Source organism: Prionailurus bengalensis, chromosome A2 (genome assembly GCF_016509475.1).
Source record: "Prionailurus bengalensis isolate Pbe53 chromosome A2, Fcat_Pben_1.1_paternal_pri, whole genome shotgun sequence".
NCBI lineage: Eukaryota > Metazoa > Chordata > Mammalia > Carnivora > Felidae > Prionailurus > Prionailurus bengalensis.
This window is the reverse complement of record NC_057348.1, coordinates 33,804,691-33,827,563: the sequence shown is the minus strand read 5'-3', so window position 1 is coordinate 33,827,563 and position 22,873 is coordinate 33,804,691. Positions and strand designations below refer to the sequence as shown.

The following is a 22,873-nucleotide window of genomic DNA, read 5'->3' as shown; positions in this document are numbered from 1 at the left end:
AAATTTTCCTGGGGAAATAATGATTATTGTGCTATATTCTTAACTTGTAATTTTTCAATATTTTTTTTAATTTTTATTTCTTTTCTTTTTTTTTTTTTTTTTATTTTTTATTTTTTTTTAAATTTTTTTTTCAACGTTTATTTTATTTTTGGGACAGAGAGAGACAGAGCATGAACGGGGGAGGGGCAGAGAGAGAGGGAGACACAGAATCGGAAACAGGCTCCAGCCTCTGAGCCATCAGCCCAGAGCCCGACGCGGGGCTCGAACTCACGGACAGTGAGATCGTGACCTGGCTGAAGTCGGACGCTTAACCGACTGCGCCACCCAGGCGCCCCTTCTTTTTTTTTTTTAATTTTTTTTTTCAACGTTTATTTATTTTTGGGACAGAGAGAGACAGAGCATGAACGGGCGAGGGGCAGAGAGAGAGGGAGACACAGAATCGGAAACAGGCTCCAGGCTCTGAGCCATCAGCCCAGAGCCTGACGCGGGACTCAACTCCCGGACCGAGAGACCAGTGACCTGGCTGAAGTCAGACGCCCAACCGACTGCGCCACCCAGGCGCCCCAATATTTTTTTTATTTTTAAAATCAAATTTAAATTCATTTTTAATACTTTCACACGGTTCAAAAAGTAAACAAGCAAACAATCTCAGAAAGGTTAAGAGTCCAAAGCCTCTTTCCCTTGTCTAATAACTCAGATACCCACTTCTGCTGTTTGCTTATTGGATCCTTCTGAAGTTACTTCAGGTATATACAAGCAAACACGAATATGTATTTTCCTTTTTTTTGAAAAAGGTATATACAATATGCAGTGCACCACACCTTACTTTTATCACTTAATTTATCTTGCTGATCTTTCCATATCAGACCAAATTTATATTTTTGCCTTTTTAATGAGTAGTAAAACCGAAGTAAGACTTTTGGGGGGAGACTGTCATTTTAAAATAGGTAATGGGGAGGTGCCTGGGTGGTTCAGTCGGTTGAGCATTGGACTCTTGATTTAGGCTCAGGATGGGATCGAGCCCTGCATCGGGCTATGCACTAAGCGTGGAGAGCCTGCTTTTCTTTTTCTCTCCCTGTCTGCCCCTCTGCCCTGCTCGCTCGCTCTCGCTGTCTAATAAATAAATAGGTAATGGTCCTTGGGAACTAGATCTGTTATTTTAAGATTCATACATCTAAGGATTCCCGTAGTATTCTCTCTCCTTTATATTTAAAAATTCCTTGATAATTTTTTAATTAAGTAAATAAAAGCAGGGCAGGGGGAGCTAAATTCCTAGAGAATATTAAAACCAGGTCCCAACTAGTCATCTCCCAAGAGACATCATGTTGCTTTAGAAAGGTGCACTTTAAAAACTAAGTTTTCACCTAATGATTACAGTGGAGTATATGTAGAATTTTTTTTTTTTTTAACTGGTTACAACTTAGTCAAAGCAAAAAGAAATTCAGGAAAACAATTTTAGGTAAAAATATCAATTCAAGTACAGAGTCAAAGGTCAATACACAAAGTCTTAGGGCATCATTTAAAAATGTGAATCAGGGGCATCTGGGTGGCTCAGTTGGTGAAGTGCCCGACTCTTGATTTTGGCTCAGGTCCTGATCCCAGGGTCATGGGGTCGAGCCCCATGTCGAGCTATGCACTGACAGTACAGAGCCTGCTTAGGATTCTCTCTCCCCCCCCACTCTCTCTCTGTCCCTGCCCCACTCACACTCTTTGTCTCAAAATAAACATTTTTTTAAAATGTGAATCGAAACCTGTTTCCCATGGGCAGACAGAAGAATTACAAGGAGGAAAAAAAGACTTTCAATACAGTTGCTACATAGTAATTTTTAAAACGAATCATTAACTTTTCTTATCCTCCAGATTTTGAACCACATGGATATATTACCTATCAGAAGGTAGAAATATACTTTAAAAAAAACTATACATTAAAAACTAAGATGCAGAAAAAGAAAAATCAGTATTATTCAAACATACAGGCAAAATTCAAAATGATGAGTTTTTCCATCCTTTGGGTATACGAAATGCTCAGATGGTACAAACCTCAGTACATAATAAACACTGCTCTACTTACCACTCACCATAAAACCAATAAAGAGTTCACTGCAAAAATGAAATTACTCTCATGAGAAATCCAGTCATTAACTAGCATAGGTAAATTATTAAAAATTATTTTAAGAGAAACAGATAAGCTCATTACCATAAACATTAATACTGTACTATATGATCAGCCTAAGAAACATGACTGAATCTCATAGATCATGAAGGTCTACTCTGCAAATGACCTAAAATGAGGTCACTAAAACATTACAGAGATGTGCCAGAAGAAAACCACAAGAGGCAGTAAAAGAATGACAAAAAGCTGGGCTTTCTTTCTGGAAATAAAGGTGGCCTTTTCTAAGTCATAGGAGTATGTTCATAAGTAACGTAGGCCAGTAAAAAAAGGAGCCAATCTCTTCCAACATTCTTCTCAATTATTTTTAAAGGGTTTTTTAAGATTCAGTACATAAATAAAATATTTTGCATGTTCTTCATTTTCTTAAAACACAAGGAAAATGAAAATCCTGGTGGGAATGTCTGCTCAGACTAGATTCTTTAAAAACATTCTCTACTTCATTCTGATTTTCTCTTTAATCCTAGGAGAGGGTTCGGAGAGATGCTTGCCATCTACTGCTAAGTTTTAATCAGTAAGTTAATTAGTCTTTCAATCTATTTGGCTACTCTGCATGCATTGATTCTCTAATGCTTCTTTCATCAGAATTCTTATCTTCAGAGAATAAAATAACCAGATTCAATCTGTTTAGCTAGTAAACCATGAATCAAAAGTTACTAATTGCTTCTGGAGATTTCAAACTTCTATAAGTCAAGTGTCATTTAAATTCTTGAGACTGAAAAAAAAAAAAAAACAGCTAACAGAGAATAGAAAAAAAGAATAAAAATACCTATGTATTTAGCCACAGAGCAACAGATTTAAAATTTAAATAAAAACTTTAGGGAGTGCTTATAACTTTACATTAATACTGTTTTGTACATAATTATGTACAAGGGGTGCCTGGGTGAATCAGCTGGTTAGGCATCCAACTCTTGGTTTCAGCTCAGGTCATGATCTCACGGTTTCACAAGTTCAAACCTCCTATCACAAGTTCAAGCCTCTGATAGCACAAAGCCTGTTTGGGATTCTTCCTCTCTACCCCTCCTCCACTCACACTGTCTCTGTCTCTCTCAAAAATAAATAAAACTAAAAAAAAAAAAAAATTATGTACAAAATGCCCATGCCAATATCAGTTGAATATAAAGAACTCTATTAAATTCTTTCATTCTTTAGTCAGAGAAATTGTTTTATTTATGATCGTTTATCAAAAAGGTTATCAGGCAAACGATTAGTTTCAAGATCTGTGGTAGCTGACACTGAAAACTTCAAGAACTAGACAAAATTCGGGGCACCTGTGTGGCCCACTCATGATGTCACAGTTCATGGCATCAAGCCCTGTGTCGGGCTTTGTGCTGACAGAGCAGAGGCTGCTTGGGATTCTCTCTGCCCCTCCCCTGCTTACGCTCATGTGTGCACACTCTCTATCAAATAAATAAAAACACTGAAAGAAAAAAGAACCTGACAAAATCCAAATAGACACAACATAACCCATGTAACCAGTAAGCCTCACTACAACATACCAATGTATTGAGAACTTAACATAAAATAGGCCTCTAACTTAATAAAGTGTGACAGGCTGTAGAGAAGAAGTATCTAATGAGTGCTTGGAAATTACACTGAGAGTTGAAAAAAATTCAAGATCACGTGCTATAAAACCTTTATTTCTCAAACGGAGGCCGGCACAATACCAGAAAAATGTCACTGCTGCTCAACTACAGGACAAAACCAAACCACCTGTCTAATTTAACTAAGCAGAATCATCACTGGCCGCAGGACTATACCACAGCTAGGAGGAACCAGTCACACCATGTACATGGCTCTCCTAGAGAACACCCCTCCTCGGGTTTCTCCAGAACAAAGGAGCCACTGCTGACTTCACCCTCCTGGGATACCAGTTCTCCTCCCCACCACCACTCCTCCTCCCTGCTGAGCTCCTGGGCTGTCTACACTCATGGCAGCAGCATCTCTGTGAAATGCAAATTTCAATCTCATCTTGCCACTCTCCAGCCTGTAAGTCTCCCAACCTTTCCAAGAGCCCTTAGGATGAAGAACGAAATCACCGCACAGCCTACAACTCTGGAAGTTCTGGTCCCCAACTCCTCCTTGGCTCTACCACCACTGCCCACTGCTGCCCATTGCTTGGCACCTTCCCGCCCCCTTGCTCTCTCTTTTCCTCCATGTCATCTGATTCTCTTTTCCTCCATGTCACCTGACCCTCCTCGTGTCTAGGACTGTGTACACATGCTCCCCAATCTCCCAGTCTAGGTTTAGACCCTCTTGTTTGCACATGCTGATCACAGTTTTAGTTCTATAGTTGAGCATCTGACCTTTGATGTGATGTCTGTTGATCCCACCAGGACTGTAAGGTTCAGACCTGTTCCATTTACCAATAAGTTCCCAGCACCAGCACATGAGGCACTCAATAACCATCTGAAGAATGAATGAATCAATGGCCCTAGTAAAAAGTTACTACCCATATGTTAGAAGGTACTACAAATCAACCTTAAAAAGGTACACTGAATTAAAAACAAACTACAAAAAAATAAGTAAAAATAAAAACAAACTACAAAACAAAGGACCGTGCAATATCCAAAAGAAAAATATAAACAGCCAACCAAATTATGAATGTGTGCTTCCCTATCATTAATGATCAAATAAAACAAATCAAAACAATTTCCCCACAAATTAAAAAGGTTAAAAATATGAAGAATGATTATGGGCACTATTAGGGGAAACAAATTATTATAATCTTGTGAAGGACAATTTGGCAAAATGAAAATTTTCATTTATAAAGCCCTTGACCTGTGATTTTATTTCCAAACATTTCTTCCACAGAAATAAGTGCATAAATATACAAGACGGTTTACTACAGCAATTATTTATAACAGTAAAAAACTGGCAGTAGTCTAAAGGTCCATCCTTGGGATCTTGTTAAATAAATTCTATCTGAGTAACAGAATGCTACACAGCCTTTAAAAGAAAGAAGTCAATCTGAACTCACTGGCACAGAAATATGTTATATTCATTAATTAAATAAGCTATAGAAGCATATATGCCATATAATCTCACCTTACAAAGAAATGTGTATGGATCTATACATATGCCTAACTTGAACTTTGGAAGCATACACACTGAATTCCTCCAAGTTATTACCTCTGTCGCAAGAGATTGGGAAGGAGTAGTATTTTTACCATCTTGCTAATTTTTGTATTGTTCCAGTTTTATAATGAGCATTATAAACTTACAAAAGTAAAGATTTCAAATAATACTGCTCCACCAAAAAAAAAAAATCCTAATTCACTGATTGCATGTGGTATTGAGTTGGCACTTAGAGGTAACTAAGAACCCTTACTCGTGTTCATACCTACCCAGCTTCATTTTGCATACTCTTATGGTCGGTGAGTCTCAGGAACCTGGTTCCCGAACATGACCTACAACTTCTCACTTCTGCCCTCCTGCTTTAGTTTTCAGTGTGGAATGTCCTCTCTTTGCCCTCTGTCTCCCGTTTACAGAAGGCTACCTACTCCCCTGCCACCATACATACATACATACACATACACACACACACACACACACACACACACACACACACACACACACACCTGCCAAAATCCTATCCACTGTTAAGGCTGTGACCAAATGCCATGAGCTTCCTAAAGTCCTTCCCAAGCTCCCGGTGAGAATTAAATGCTACTTCCTTGACTCCCTGACATAACCCCATTTAGATTTCACTTTCAGTACTAAGTAATCATTACATCTGACCTGACATTATGATCCTTCAGAACAGAAGCCAGGTCAGTCACCTTTGCTCTCCTAAGTATCTAACCCGGAGCCTCATATGTAGCAGGGCTTCAGCACTAGTTTGCTGGTCTGAATCAAACGGATATGGGAGATGATGAGGAAACACTTTATAAAAAGATTAAATGTTCAGAATAAAAAGAGTAAGTCACTCTTTGTCCCAATTGTGGTTTGCCAGAGCACTTGTGATAGCTGAAAGCCAGTGCCATCTGTCTGCTACTATACTTCTTAGCATTCCATTTAAACAGATAGCTTTGTGATCTACTTAGGGTGACTTCTCCAGAAATTCTGCTGATCATCACTTCCCAAAGGAAAAGGCCACGCAGGTTGTTTTGTTTAGTGAGGCTATTCTCAAGGACACAGTAATGTTTTGAGTACCCTTCGATTTCTCCAGAAATTCTTTCAGATTAACTATCACCTAAGAACACAGCTTTGACATCAGACAGACAGACCTGGCTTCAATCTCAACTGGGTCTCCTTAGGAAAGCTATTTAACCCTCTCTAAGCTTCTATTTCTTCATACATGAAATGGGGAAAATAATAGTACCTTACTTCACGGAGTTTTTCAAAATTGAGATTATATTTTTTAACAGTTTATTGTCAGGTTAGCTAAAGTCTGCACAGGTAGTCTTGGCTTCGGGGTAGATTCCCGTGATTCATCATTTACATACAACAGCCAGTGCTCATCCCAACAAGCGCCCTCCTCAATGCCCATCACTCATTTTCCCCGCACCCCCATCAACCCCATTGGTTCTCTCATTTTTTCTCAGTATTTGAGTCTCTTATGCTTTCCCTCCCTCTGTTTTTATCTTTCCTTCCCTTTCCCTATGGTCTTCTGCTAAGTTTCTCAAATTCCACATGAGTGAAAATATATCTATGTCTTTTTCTGACTCACTTATTTCACTTAGCATAATACTCTCCAGTTCCATCCACATTGTTGTACATGGCAAGATTTCATTGTTTTTTCATTGCCAAGTAGTATTTCATTGTATATACAGACCACATCTTCTTTATCCATTCATTAGGTGATGGACATTTGGTCTCTCTCCACAGTTTGGCTATTGTCAATAGTGCTGCTATAAACATGGGGGTACATGCACCCCTACAAATCAGCACTCCTGTTTCCTTGGGATAAATTCCTAGTTGTTCTATTGCTGGGTCATAGGTAATTCTATTTTTAATTTTTGAGAAATGTCCACATTGTTTTCCAGAACGGCTGCACCAGTGTGCATTCCCACCAACAGTGCAAGAGTGTTCCCCTTTCTCCACATCATCTCCAATAGAAGTTGTTTCCTGAGTTGCTAATTTTAGCCACTCTGACCACTGTGAAGTGATATCTCAACATGGTTTTGATTTGTATTTCCCTGATGATGAGCAATGTGGAGCATTTTTTCATCTGTCTGTTAGCCATCTGGATGTCTTCTTTGGGAAAGTGTCTATTCATGTCTTCTGCCCATTTCTTCACTGGATTATTTGTTTCTCGGGTGTTGAGTTTGGTACATTCTTCACAGACTTTGGATACTAACCCTATATATGACATGTCATTTGCAAATATCTTCTCCCATTCCGTTGGTTACCTTTTAGTTTTACTGAGTGCTCCCTTTGCTGTGCAGAAGCTTTTTATCTTAATGAGGTCCCAATAGTTCATTTTTGCTTTTATTTTCCTTGCCTTCAGAGACATGTCAAGTAAGAAGTCACTGCAGCCGAGGAAAAGGGAGATTAAATGAGAATTAAATACAATTACGTGAGCCTGTTACATGCTTGTATATAATAAAAAGCTGGAAACGCCAGTAAAAAACTGCAAAATGCCAGCCTTTATCACTTATCAATAAATAAAAATTATTATTTTTAGTATGTTACTATAAATATCCTTCAAAGTTTCCTGGATGCAGTATTTCGGACATGACTATTAAAGGCCATGAAAAGACTTAGGTGATAAAGACTGAAGATTACATTCATATATTAAATTTAATAAATTCATATATAAAATACATAAATTCAAGTCTTTTATTAGTAATAATGAATTTAAATTTCTCCTCAAATTTTGCCTCCTGGACAAGAATCACCTATGGACACACTCCACACAAAGCCAAATCATGTGATGCATGGCAGGAACAATTCAGCATCAACTAAAAAACTTGAGAAATACATACGTTCAAATTTCTTTATAACAGTTAGATTTGAATTCATGGGTTAATTTTTTAGAAGCAGAATACAAAGGGCACCTGGGTGGCTCAGTTAAGGGTCCAACTCTCATTTTTTGGCTCAGGTCATGATCTCACGGTTAGTGAGTTCGAGCCCACATCAGGCTCCATGTTGGCAATAGGGAGCCTGCTTAGATTCTCTCTCCCTCTCTCTCTGCCCCTTCCCTGCTCACTCGCGCGCTCTCTCTCAAAATAAATAAACTTAAAAAAAAAATACAAAACTGTAACTATAAGACTTGCTGTGAAAAATGTGCACAGGCACATGTTAAAGTGCTCAGTAAATGGCTACTTTTCAACACTATTTGCTACTGCATGGCTAATTTTTGTTTCATTTTCTTTTTAACATCTGTCTCCTACTGGACTACAAAGCACGAGGGCAGGGGCCTTACGTTTGAAACACTCTTATCCACTACCAGAGCAAAGGCTAACATATATGTCTCGTTGAACAGGTAAAAGATGCCTGATTTGTGGTGGTGAAAAAGGCCTGGGTGCAGTTTTTTCCTTTTCTCTATTTGACATTTCATTAGTGCTACTCAAATTCTGTATCATATAAATTTTCACTACTAAATTTTTATTTCAACAGGTAGCATTTCTTTCAGAAGTGGTAACAAAACATCACATTAACAAGTCTTTTGCAATTATCAAATACTAAAACATTCCTCCAACCCCCTCTTATGCCTAAAGAAAAATGAGAAAGGAAAAGCGGTCCCATCTCCCAGTACGTGAGACACAGAAAAAAAGGCGTCCACCAACACTGGTTCTCAACTGTGGTCCTAGATGACCGAGGGTCTCTGAGGGGACCTTGCAGGCTCCAGTGACTGATCAAACTTCAGAATACACTTGTGTCCAGGGTACAGCTCAACATCAAAACAAGCAAAAACGATCTGCTCACTCTGACTTAAAATGCCAAAAGAAAAAAAGTCACACGAAGCAACCTAGAGAATGTGGAAGCATCATCCCCAACTCCTTATAGATCTGGAGATAATATTTCATCATAAGATACTAACATCCCTTTACACCAGATTGAAAACTAGGAGGCAACCTTTGAGGAAAGAAAAATACATGGCAAAGAACATGGAAAACTTCCCTTCAAAGTATGTCCAGTACTTCATCCTCTCTTTTCACTCTGTTTGCTCACCCACCGAAGAAGCCATAGCAACACAACCCCTGTCATTCCCCTCAAGTCACATTCTGCCAGTGGTTCTCAGCCAAAGGTCAGGCCCAGGGAGAAGACACCAGTATTATGAAAGAACTTTTTCAGAACCACCTAAGAAAACAATTTAAAAATAAAAGAACAGTCAAGGAAACAGCCTGTGCCTTACACAGGAAGAGGAGGCATGAATTCCAAGTACAAGTCACACAAGACATCCAACACCATGGTTCATATTACAGTAAACAGAGTGACATTTTCCAAAAGTAGAAAATCAATAGAGGGAGCTGGCCAACAAAGATCAAACTGCAGCAAATAACTGAAAAGTGGGAACACTGAAATCTAGATATGCAGAGAGGCAATTAGCAAAGGCCAACTTATCAACCTAAGTGAGGAAAGCGGCTATCACCAAAAGGATGAAGTGTCCCAGAGGAAAGGATGCCAGCAAAAGTGTCCCCATCAAAGAATTCTGACATACTTTCTAACATGGAAAGCACAGGATAAAATGTTGGAAGTGGACCCGAAGCTGTGTGACACTTTGCCGAGGCATAACAAAGATGCTAGTTCTATGTAAGTTATGTGACTAGAAGATAAGCACTGTTTGGGGCACCTGCGGGGCTCAGTCCATTAAGTCTCCAACTTCCGCCTAGGTCACAATCTCGCCGTTCCCAGTTGGAGCCCCGTATCCGGCTCTGTCTGTGCTGACAGCCCAGAGCCTGGAGCCTGCTTCAGATTCTGTGTCTCCTCCCCCCACTCACACTCTGTCTCTCTCAAAGATAAATAAATGCTAAAAAAAATTTAAAAGAAAGAAGGTAAGCACTGTTCAAATTCCTTCTGACACACTTTCACACTCTGTGTCTCTCATGTTGTAAATTACAGTTAAATATCAGCCTTACTATTTTTTTCATTTCCTTACACATTTACATCAACAGCAAGAGTCTGTCATTTAACACTGACGAGAGTTTTTAGAGGTCATTAAATAATCATACCTTTTCTCATCAGTTCTCAAGGCTACTTTGATAACCCAGGCAACCACCCAAAGGACTGCCTTTACTTCACACTGCACAGTGCCCACACTTGCCAAGCTTCTTTTCCCTGAACCGAGGACTGGTTCACAGTAACTACAGCAGGATGTTTTGGGTGTCTCATTCAAGTAACAAGCCAGATGAATTCATGAACTACAAGGACCGTGAAATCGTTAAGTGCTGAAGGGGAGAGAAGAGGCAGGCAGGAAAAGAGACGTAATACAGGGTGAGGTATTTATTTATTTTAAAAAAAAAAAAAAAGTACTTTTTGTATCTTAAAAAAAACCTAGAGAAAAAGTAATGCTATTATCAAAATTATTTTGTATTATCTTGGGAAATTTCAATAGTCCTTTTTTCATGAACAGGTTGTATTTTTATAGTTTTAATCAGGCATGAGCAGATATATCTACGTGCAGTCTTGTATTTTTTTTCTTTTACAAGTATTTTCCATGTTATAGCACACACTCTTCACCAGCACTGTTGTTAATGGCCCATGAATCGCTCATGAAATGCATCTATTACCGTTTACCTAACCACTTCTCTCTTGTGTCACGTTTAAGTGGCTTTCTATTGTCTTCACTGAATTAAATGTTATGAACATCTTTAGGTTGCTAATACTTGGTTCCAACTGCTTTCCTAAAAGTATGAATCGGTCACTGTGCTCTGAGGTTTTTTTCCTTCTCAACAGCCTACTCTGCTCCAAATGAACACTAACATCCCAGGGGCTCTCCCCTTCTACTCTACGACCCTTCAATCCTCCTCGTGAAGCTTTAGGAAGCAAGTATTTAAATGACTGCTACATGTCAGGCTCTGTACTGCGTATCTAACATTCTCTCATTCAATACTTAGAACCTGAGCTTCAAGACCGGCAATCATTTACACCTAACTCTCATTCATTCTTTCAGTAAGTAAGACTGAGTACCTACAAAATGCCAGGCCCTGGCAGCACAGCGACAAGCAAAACACAACTCCCCCAGGAGCACCTAGCCTACCTCAAAGATACTCCCAACCGGAGCAGGGGTGGGGGAGGTGGGGGGAGGCCATTCCATTGCTGAACTACTTTGATAATTGAACTTTCTAATGACTTCCATTATGCTTCAAATGAAATCCAAAGTCCTGGGGCACCTGGGTGGCTCAGACAGTTAAGCATCTGACTCTTGATTTGAGCTCATGGTTCCAGAGTTTGAGCCCCACAGTGGACTCCCAGCCCATGACTCAGAGCCAGCATGGGATCCTCTCTCTCCCTCTCTTTCTGCCTCTCTCATGCTCGTGCTCTTTCTCTCAAAATAAACAAACATTTAAAAAAAGAAAAGAGAGGGGCGCCTGGGTGGCGCAGTCGGTTAAGCATCCGACTTCAGCCAGGTCACGATCTCGCAGTCCGTGAGTTCGAGCCCCGCGTCGGGCTCTGGGCTGATGGCTCAGAGCCTGGAGCCTGTTTCCGATTCTGTGTCTCCCTCTCTCTCTGCCCCTCCCCCGTTCATGTTCTGTCTCTCTCTGTCCCAAAAAAAAATAAATAAACGTTGAAAAAAAAAATTTTTTAATAAAAAAAGAAAAGAAAAATCCAAATTCCTTTCCATGGCCCACAAAGACTCACCTCTGATACACGACCCCCTGCCACACTACCCTTACCCACTAGGCCTTAGCCACCACTTTACCATCCTCAATTCCTTCCACCTGAGGGTTTTTGTTCACATGCTCCGTTTCAATTTTCTCCACTGCTCCTGGAAGTGTATTTCCCTTTCCTACCTTTCATGTCTTAGCTTGATGTTACCTCCTCGGGGGCTTTCTTGGTCATTCCAAGAATCTCAAGAAGGTTCTCCAATATTGTTCTATCTCCAGCCCACCTCAGTTCATTTTTTAAACGGTACTTATGAGTTTGGTTGGTTCACCACCATACCTCCAAGGGCTAGTGTCCAGAGTGCCTGGTGGACAGAACACATGGCCGATAAACTGTGTGTGCTTAACAAATAAAATCATTCCTCTTTAGCTGGAATGAAATCTAACCTCCTCGAAACTTCTACTTATTGATCCTAATTATGCCTTCTGTAACTGCGGTGAAAAAAAAAAGTATCTTTTGGCCTTTGTATCCTATTTTAATAAATTTTAAAACTACCATTCATTTGTTAACTCTGGCACTCACCTGTTTTTAACAATGGCTAGCTACTACTGCTGACTTCAGGGAGAATATCAAGGAGTGTTTATGAGCATGAAATCCCATGTTACGCTGCCTGCTTGGAATCTGAGCTCTGACACTTACACACATGAAACAGATATCACTTGTGTGACTCTGGAGAAGTTACCTAACCTCTCTGTACCTCAGTTCTTCATTTGGAAAACTAAGATGAGACTTAACTGATTGTCATGGGAATGCAACCTGGTGCAGGCACTCTGGAAAACAGTATGAAGGTTCCTCAAAAAGCAAAAAATAGAACTACCCTACAACCCAGCAATTGCACTACTAGGTATTATCCAAGGGATACAGGTGTGCTGTTTCGAAGGGACACGTGCACCCCAATGTTTATAGCAGTGTTACCGACAATAGCCAAAGTATGGAAAGAGCCCACATGTCCATCAATGGATGAATGGATAAAGAAGATGTGTTATATAGAGACAATGGAGTATTACTTGGCAATCAAAAAGAATGAAACCTTGCCATTTGCAACTAAGTGGATGGAACTGGAGAGTACTATGCTAACTGAAATTAGTCACTCAGAGAAAGACAAATATCATATGACTTCATTCATATGAGGACTTTGAGACAAAACAGATGAACATAAGGGAAGGGAAACAAAAATAATATAAAAACAGGGAGGGGGACAAAACATAAGAGACTCATAAATATGGAGAACAAACTGAGGGTTACTGGAGGGGGTGTGGGAGGGGGAGGGGCTAAATGGGTAAGGGGCACTAAGGAATCTACTCCTGAAATCATTGTTGCACTAGATGCTAATTTGGTGTAAATTTTAAAAAATAAAATTAAAAATAATTTTTAAAAATAAAAATAAATAAATAAATAAATAAAAAAGACTTAACTGATTGTCAGAACTTGAAAAATCAATGTATGTAAAGAGCTTACCCCAGTTCCCAGCAAAGGAATCTTAATTGTCAAAGCTACTACTTCTGTCTCACTAGAGTGGAAAACTTCAAAATGGTGTATTTCTTTGTATCCTTAAAACCTAGTTTACACAAGTCTCAATAGACCTAGATTTAAAACATGATCCCACAAGTGAGGCTAAGGCACTCCCTTGCACATCCTCCATAACACTATGAAACCAGCCCTCAGATCATTGCCGTTTTTCCTAACATTTTACTATTCTGTCTCCACCACCTGACCCACATGAGGTCTGTCTTGTTCACCATATTATCCCTAACACCTGCAACAACAAACAATAATTAAATGAAATTCTACTGAGCCTCCATTACCCCAGTGGAAGCTTTCTCAAATGTTGTGTTTTGTGTTTGCTTTTTGTTTTTTATTGTTTCTTCCTACTCTTCCACAATGAAAACACACACAAGCAGCCAACCTGTCTTGTTCACTGCTGTATCCGGTATCCCTACTGGACCTGCCGTAACAGAGACTTCAAAATATTACAGACGTTTTGGTTCTTGGGTTGTTTTTGATGTTCAAACCTGTTAATTCTGGTAGGTTTCTACACACTACTATCTTTTTAGCTCCGTAATTATTTACACTTATCAATATACCCAAAGCTTACAAGAACACTTTAAATAAACAGATTAATTATATATTGAATGAACAGGTCATTTTATGAGAGTGAAAACAAATACAGCTAAATAAAAAACATAGTCCTGGACAGGAAGAATCTGAGCGATGCAAGCGTTTTTGTTTCGTTGTGGGTACTTTTTTTTGGCGGGGGGGGGGGGGGGGGGGGAGTTGTTGTTACATATACTTAATTCCCAAGTTCTCCAGAATGTAGTCACACTATATAATTGCAACTTTTTTTTTCTTTCCATTTTGAGAAAAACTGTCAAGCACCCCACCCCCGTGTCCTTCTGTTTTCCAGGTAGGAAAGGCACAGCCTTGACACGAGGCCCGGCGGTGGCCCAGGAAACCGGCGTTCCCTCCGGGACCTGCCAGGTGACCACTGACCTGAAGACGGGTCAACGCGCGAAACCGGAAGTGCCAGGGGACAAAAACTACTACGGGCTCCACTGCGCGACTCCGGCACCCCGAGCGCCCCACCCTACCGTCCAGCACTCACCACCAGTGAAGCCATGAACCCGGGCCGCTCCATGGCCCCGCAGACACCGCAAAGGCTATACTTCGAGACTGAGCAGAAGCGGAACGCGACCCCATTCATTGGGTGCCGCCATCTTGGGGGCGGACTTGTAGCGCCTGCACTTCCGCGACCACGTGAGATTGAGCCAAAACAACTACACGTGCAACCGAGAAAGCTGGGCCAGAAGTGCGCCGGGAGGGAGGGGAGGGGTCTGGGGAGGCATGGGGGGGGGGGGGGGGTCTAGCCAAGTCTCGCGACTCTTCTCTGCTTCCGTTTCCTGCAGCAGCCTTGTGATTCGGCTAGATGAAGAAACTCTCGCGAGCAAATGAAGCTGGGCGGGATCCTGGAACTGAGAGTCACGGGGTGAAGGCTGGGGAAAGCTACTGTTAGCCCCAAAGAGGCGCGGCTTGGTGGAAGGCGGGGCAATGAAGGGGCGGGACTAGTTTAAGGGATGAGGCTTTTAGTTTCCATTTCTTTTTAATTTTTCTCTTAGCTCAGTTTGAACCAATTTTGTCTGAGTTTCTATAAAACAGACTCAACATCAGACGATTATTAAAGATATAGAAAAAGGCTTTAAAAGGTTCCTTACTCCAGGTACAAATTAGCATCCTCCACCTCTTACAGTTACTGCATCTAATAGTATTTACTTTTTAAATTATCTATTTGCAGAATTGCTCATCCTGTTCGCTGTGGTACGAGTGCGCACATCCAGAAGTCCCAACCAAAAGCTACAGGGAACATATCAGAGCCATGCTTGAAATTCTTCTTAGTGCGCATCTTCCCTCAAAACCTTTGCAGTAGCCTTAGCAGGCTCCTTGTCTGCCTTTCTTTAATCGATGTTCATACCATTCTTTATTCTCATCTAGATGTGTGATCTAGAAATAATTAGCCAGCAAACCTTTAAGGTTTCAAATTCCAAGCTTTGCCTACTAGGTTTGCGCATAACTTCTCCAAGATGGAGTTTCCTCCCTTGTGAACTTGGGATACTGAGGGTAACTTCTTTTGGTACTATTACAGATTCAGTGAGGTAATGCATGCACGTTTTCAACTTAGTTCTTGGTGCACGGGAAGTATTCTCTAAAGATGATGGTTACATCACTTTCCTGATTTAAATTACTCTCTTTTGCTGCGCATGTGAAATAGTCCAGCTCCTTATCATGGTACTCACCTCCCAGATGGTGTCTTCTGTCACTCTTCCCACTGGCTAGACTACTCACAGACTATACACTTTCAAGCTCTCCCATCTTACCCGTGTTGTTCCCTCTACCAATACCTTTCCCTATGCTGCCTGCAGAACATTGGTCCTCACCTGTTTGCCACACGTCACAATCCATAGGCCATCTCAAAATATGTTGGTTCACTACCCCCCGCCCCCCCCACCCCAGCTCCCCCTACCCCCCCCCCGCTCGCCCCCCCCACTCCCCCCGCCCCCCACTCCCCCCGCCCCCCACCCCACCCTGCCCCGTCCCCACCCCGGGGCCAGCAGGAGGACCTCTTATGCTGTTGTTTGTCTCTTTTAAGGGCTTATACGATGAGGTCAGCCCTACCCACCCCTGCCCTCCATAATCTCTCTTTGATTAATTCAAATGATTAGGGACCTTAATTACATATGCAAAATCTTTTTTTGGAACATAATCATGGAAGTTATATTTCATCACGCTAGCAGGTTCTAATCACACTCAAGGGATGTGATTGTATAAAACGTATGAATTAACAGGGCAGGAATGTTTAGAACCATCTTAGAATTATGCCAACCATATTTACCCATAAGCCCTTGCTGGCAGACTCCTCCAAGGCCATCAAGGTTTGATCAGTAGGCTTCCACTAATGCTTTCCTCAAAGTCCTTCCATTTTTTAATCTACTGCCTGGTGACAAAGCCACTCCTAGAGTTTGAATGTTTGTTACAGCAGCAGCCCATTTTTAAGTACCAAAACCTCATTAAAAAAAAAAATTTTTTTTTTAAAGGGGCGCCTGGGTGGCTCAGTCGGTTAAGCGTCCGACTTCGGCTCAGGTCATGATTTCACAGTCCATGAGTTCGAGCCCTATGTCGGGCTCTGTGCTGGCAGCTCAGAGCCTGGAGCCTGCTTCGGATTCTGTGTCTCCTCCTCTCTCTGCCCCTCTCATGCTCATGTTCTGTCTCTCTCTGTCTCTTAATAATAAATAAACGTTTAAAAAAAATTTTTTTTTAGGTACCAAAATCTGTACTGGTTGTCTACTGGTGAGTAACAAACTATCCCAAAACTTAGAACAGTAAACCTTTATTACCTCACACAATTTCTGTAGGACAGGTATCCAAGAATGCCTCAGCTGAGGGCTTTGGTCTCAGGGTGTCCCTCATAGGTCTACAGTCAAGTTATCAGCTAGGGATATAGCTGAAGCTTTGACTGGAACTGGAGGATCCACTTACAAAATGGCTCACTCCCATGACTGGCAAATTAGTGCCAGCTCTTGGCAAGTGGCCCAGTTCCTTGTGACAGAAACTTCTCCATAGGGTTGCTTGAGTGTCGTGATAATATGTCAGCTGGTTTTCCCCAGAGTGAGTGATCTAAGGGAGAACAACAAAGAAACTAAAATGTTTTCCGTGATCAGAGAAGTCACTCAGTGGTCATACCTGCAATAGCCTATTTGTGTGTGTGTATTTTTTTTAATGTTTATTTTTGAGAGACAGAGAGAGAGGCAGAGAGTGGGAGACACAGAAACCAAACCAGGCTCCAGGCTCAAGCTGTCAGCACAGAGAAAAAAGCAGGGCTCGAACTCACAAACTGCAAGATCACGACCTGAGCTGAAGTCAGACACTTAACCGACTGAGCCACCCAGACGCCCCTGCAATAGCTATTTGTTACCACAGGCCATCCCTACTTTTTATGGGATTGTACTAAACAGAGACATGAATGAATACCAGCAGGTGAGAATCATGGAGTGTCACGATGGAAGCTGAATACCGCATCAGAGACATGCAAGTGAAGATTCTACTGAGATCCAGGGACCTACTCACTACAGTGACAACAATCAGAAAGCCCCAAAAGGCCAAGTATTGTGGCAAGAATGAAGAGCATCTCATACATGCTAGGAATGTAATATGGTAGGACCACTACAGAAACCAATGCCCCTCTTATTGTTTTGTATATGTTTTTGTTGCATTTTTTTTCCCCACAAGCTCTAATTCACTTCATTTTTCTTGTATAAAACTAGGTGGTGGCCGTACCCCTGCCTGGAGACCGGGGTGTGGATCTTTACAAGACAGTCAGTGGATTCCTGATAGAGAGACTTGGTGAACTCAGTCTCTTTCCAGAGGTGGGAGGGAGATAGATGTAGGTCTTGGGAATGGCACCAAAAGTGACCGTGGTGAAGTTGCCCAGCGTGGCAATGCAGCTCCTGGCTGAGGTGTAGCAGTCTTCAATGCCAGCCATCAGCATCAGCTTCTTGGGCATAGGGGCTGAGATAATGCCAGGGCCTCTGGGGATGAGGATGAGGGGAACTAGCACAGAGCCACAGCGGCCGGTCACCTTGCATGGGACAGTGTGGGGCTTGCCAGTCTTGTTCCCCCAGGAGCCTCGCCACATGGGGACAACAGAAAACATGGCCAGGATGATGGCCCCATGGATGGCAGTGGCTACCTCCTTAGAGCAGTTAACATCCAGACTGATACGTTCATTGTAATCTCCGATGGCAGCAAATGCCTGCGAACAGCCCGAGAAGGTTGATGGTCCCCTGACCTGCACGGCAGCAGTAACCCACCCAGGACCTGTTGCATGACTCCAGGAAAGAGTGGCTTCTGTGAGGCCAGTCTGAGGTCCTGAGGAGATCCTTTCTCTCTCTCTTCCCATTTTTTTTTTAAATTTCCACCTATAATTTTCTACCTCCCCAAGTGCTTTTTGTCCCCCACCCCCTAGCTTTCCAATGTGCCTCTTAGGTATTTACACAAGAGAAATGAAAACATGTGTCCATCACACTTATATGAAATTCCAGAAGAGACAAAATTATAGCAACAAAACAGACTAGAGGTTCCAAGGCCCTGGAGTGGAGGCAAAGAACGGGTTCCAAAGGAGACACCAAAGAGTACTTTTTGGTGATAGAGATATTCTGTATCATTATTGTGGTGGCCACTGCTTGGGTATATGTTTTATATATGCAATACATTTACAAAAATGCATTGAATTGCACAATTTATTGTTTTTAATTACATGAGTTAAATGGATGTGTTTTACTGTATGTAGGTTATACCTCAATAACATTAACTAAAATAACATATTTGTCTACCTGGATGGAGATTTTTTAACAATAGATTCATGGAAAGGACTGAGTCCACTGCCTGGCTTGTAGAAAAAATTAAATTTATTCAGTATTTTCCCATTGATGTTATAGAGTCTGAATGTTATGAATGAGAGATTGATAAATTATTGAGGTGCACATGCACTTTGTGATACACGCTATCATACCTCCCTAAGAGAAAACAGATGTTCTTTGCAGTTACTAATGATTTTGGAAGTCTTAGATGCAACTCTTCCCCTAAGAAAGAATTTAACCCAGACTGTTGATTTTAATTTTGAGACAGTACTTCTTTGGTTCTAAAATTAAGGAGAAACTCTTTTCCTCTTCAATGTGATGACTGTCTTCAACTATGTAGGAAGAAATTATGTTGATGCCATTTTCTGGTAACTTGGAAGGTAATACAATGCATTGGATGCCTTCTAGAATCAAGAAGAAATGTGACATTCTCTCCTTTTGTACAAAGGTAAAAGCTTCGCCAAGTATTTCATGATGCCACTAGAAACCCTCTTGGAGACACGGATCTTACAACATGACCCGGGACCTCCTTTTCATAAAATGCTAGCAGAAAAATATGTCACCAGAGTGCCCAGGTAGCTCAGTTGATAGAACATCTGACCCTTGATTTTATCTTAGGTCATGATCCCAGGGTCATGGGCCCTGCACTGGGCATGGAGCCCGCTTGAAATTATTCTCCCTCTCCTTCTGCCCCTACCTGCTCACATGCAAGCACATGGGTGCTCTCTCTCTAAAAATAAAATTAAAAAAAAAGAAAGAAATATCTGTCACCCCTTGAACATACCTTTTTTTTTTTTTTTAATTTTTTTTTCAATGTTTATTTATTTTGGGACAGAGAGAGACAGAGCATGAACGGGGGAGGGGCAGAGAGAGAGGGAGACACAGAATCGGAAGCAGGCTCCAGGCTCCGAGCCATCAGCCCAGAGCCTGACGCGGGGCTCGAACTCACGGACCGCGAGATCGTGACCTGGCTGAAGTCGGACGCTTAACCGACTGCGCCACCCAGGCGCCCCTTGAACATACCTTTTAAATGGAGTATTTCAATGCATCATCATTGTCACCACCCTGCAGGTATGATATGTCCTCAAATCTTCAATGTGAAGAGACACTGGAAATTAGGTAAGCGCTGATTTGCATTAAGCATGAGAAATTACATGATAACACTGTCTTCTTTAATTAAACCTACCACCGTAAGCCAAGTTTACTTTTAAACAAGTTCTCAAATCTCAATAGCATTTATAAGAATTTGCAGTAAGTCAAAAAACATACCTCAAAAAACACATTAGGCCTAACTTGGGAGACGAAGGACATAATGTTCAGGCAGCACTAGGCCCAATCTCCAGGCCACTGTTGCGGATCTTTATTAAAAAATGAGGTCAGGGGCGCCTGGGTGGCTCAGTCGGTTAAGTGGCCGACTTCGGCTCAGGTCATGATCTCGCGGTCCGTGAGTTCAAGCCCCGCGTCGAGCTCGGTGCTCACAGCTCAGAGCCTGGAGCCTGTTTCAGATTCTGTGTCTCCCTCTCTCTGACCCTCCCCCGTTCATGCTCTGTCTCTCTGTCTCAAAAATAAATAAATGTTAAAAAAAATTTTTTTTTTTTAAAAATGAGGTCATAGAATCACGTTCAGTAAAAGTATCCATGGAGGTATTTTAACCCATCTGCAAAGGATAGCAAATATATGTAATGGAAAGGAAGTCCAATGAAAAATGCAAAAAGGCTCATTTTAAAAGCCTGTTTTCCTTTAAGTAGTAGAATCAAAAGTATACTCCTGGGTGTTGTATGGAAACCGATTTGACAATAAATTTCATATATTGAAAAAAAAAGAGTATACTTGCCATGTGGCTTTGTCTTTCCATTTCAAATCAGTGAGAAAAAAAAAAGATGGTCCTCTCAATAAATGGTGTGGGGACAGTCAAGCACACATTTAGAAGAAAATAATTTTTCATCCTTGTTTCATGCTTTACCTCCAAATACTGTTCCAAATGGCTTAAAACTTTTACTTGACATAATTAAACTATTGAAATAGGTTTTAAAAAGGTAAACATTTTAATATTATTAAATTAAATATTTAATATTTAATATTATTTAGGTAAAGAAACAGGTTCTATGCATGACTTTTTTTTATACTAAGGAAAATATTTACAGTATATATGACAACAATAAATCCTTAACATTAAATACCTCCTATAAATCAATAAGAGAAAGAGTAATACAAATGGAAAAGGTGGGCAAAGTTCATAAAGGAAGAAATACAAGTGGCTAATGAACATGTGGAAAGTATTTTAAATTTACTGGTAGTACCAAAATGAAAATTAAAAAGCAATAAAGCATTTTTCGGGTAAAGATTTATTTTATTCTTTTAATGTTTATTTATTTATTTTGAGAGAGAGAAAAAGAGCACAAGCAGGGCAGGAGGAGAGAGAGAGAGGGAGAGAGAGACTCCCAAGCAGGCTCCCTGCCATCAGCGCAGAGCCTGACTCAGGGCTTGATCCCATGAACCATGAGAACCTGAGCCAAAATCAAGAATTCAAAGTTTAGTCGACTGAGCCACCCAGGTGCCCCAAGATTTTTTTTTTTAAGTAATCTTTACACCCAACGTGGGGCTTGAACTTACAACCCTGAGATCAAGAATCACATGTTCTACCTACTAAAACAACCAGACTGCCCAATAAAGCCTATTTTTAAAATCTTATCAAATAGGCAAAGATTTTTTTCCCAGAGGGAGAATATAGTAGATTTTCTGGTGAGTAATATAGCAAGATGTATCAAAATCCTTTTAAAAATGTTCTTTGTCCTTAATTATTTCTACTTCTTGCATTGTGCTCGAAGGAACTTTTTTTTTAATCCATAGAAATAGAACTATAAGGATATTCACTTCGCTGCTTACCATAGCCAAAGGAGAATTTTTTTATACATCTAAAAATGTTCATCCGTATGTGGCTGAGATAATTTGTAATAGGTCCCATGTGTAGCTATTTAAAAGCATGACGTAGGGGCACCAGGGTGGCTCAGTGGGTTGGGCGTCTGACTTCAGCTCGGGTCATGATCTCATAGTTTGTGAGTTCAAGCCCCATGTCAGGCTCTGTGCTGACAGCTCAGAGCCTGGAGCCTGCTTCGGATTCTGTGTCTCCCTCTCTCTGTGCTCCTCCCCTGCTTGTGCTCTGTCTCTCTCTCTCTCAAAAATAAATAAACATTAAAAAGAAAAAAATGTTAAATAAATAAAACCATAATGGAGACGAATCATTAATGATACAGAAAGATGATAAACATAAAAATAATTGCACAAGAGCATGGGCATATGCTGGTTTTTCTCTTTATGCCTCAGCAGATCTATTCTCTGCCTTCTCTGCCTTGTTTTCTGTCCTAGGGCGCTGACCCCTAGGAACTGCCCTCTGGTTTCCAGCTGGGTTTGGCCAGTAACAGTCATGGGCAATCTGAGGATGGCAAAAGAACGATGCCAGGGTATTTCTTCTCTGCTTGCTCCCTGCCTTGACCCAACTCTGACAGGTGGTGTGTCCCTGGACAAATCTCCTGTAAGACAACTTTCCCTCTGTGGCTCCCCTTTTTTTGGTCTCTTCTAGCACAGTTTCCTTCCCTTCCTTCTTCAGGTCTATGGATGATAATGGATTTTTCATAATGTTATAAGCCCTGGCTGCTTCTTTCATACCTAACTGATATTCTTAACATGGTGCACAGTTCTGCTCAAAAATCCCAATTGGGTGCCCTCTTTTTGCTGATAAAACTCTGGCTGATGAAAGACAATGTGATCCAATTTTTTTCCTGCTTATTTTTGAGAGAGAGAGAGAAGGAGAGAGAGAGAACATGTGTGCACACTCGCACACACATATGTGGGAGAGGAGCAGAGGGAGGGGGTGGCAGAGGATCCAAAGCAGACTCTGTGTTGGCAGCAGAGAGCCTAATGTGGGGCTCAGACTCTCAAACCATGAGATCATGACCTGAGCCAAAAGCAAGAATCAGATGCTTAATCAACTGAGCCACTCAGGTGCCCCAATCCAATTTTT

The 22,873-nt window shown here is 41.1% G+C and overlaps 2 protein-coding genes and 1 non-coding gene across 5 annotated transcripts in view; all 3 read right to left on the bottom strand.

Moving 5' to 3' along the window:
* SLC25A26 (solute carrier family 25 member 26) overlaps window positions 1-14,929 on the bottom strand; it is a 139,467-nt gene extending 124,538 nt beyond the window's left edge. Inside the window, exon 1 of one of the 3 annotated variants that reach the window (XR_006298373.1) lies at window positions 14,547-14,917. Coding sequence is in view for 2 of the 3 variants with exons in the window: in XM_043587893.1 (XP_043443828.1) it covers window positions 14,547-14,645 (99 nt within the window). In the remaining variant the exon portion in view is untranslated. Of the gene's footprint in view, window positions 1-14,546 lie in introns of all 3 variants that reach the window. The other 2 variants (XM_043587893.1, XM_043587894.1) reach the window with 2 other exon arrangements.
* Window positions 14,930-17,724: 2,795 nt separating this feature from the next.
* LOC122488178 (40S ribosomal protein S2-like) lies at window positions 17,725-18,597 on the bottom strand. Its single transcript, XM_043589403.1, is given in 2 exon segments — window positions 17,725-17,861; window positions 17,864-18,597. Coding segments are annotated over 2 exon segments (666 nt in total). The 5' UTR covers window positions 18,393-18,597.
* LOC122488840 lies at window positions 18,309-18,437 on the bottom strand. Its single transcript, XR_006298754.1, has one exon. It is a non-coding gene; the product is annotated as a small nucleolar RNA SNORA64/SNORA10 family (small nucleolar RNA).
* Window positions 18,598-22,873: the final 4,276 nt, after the last annotated feature.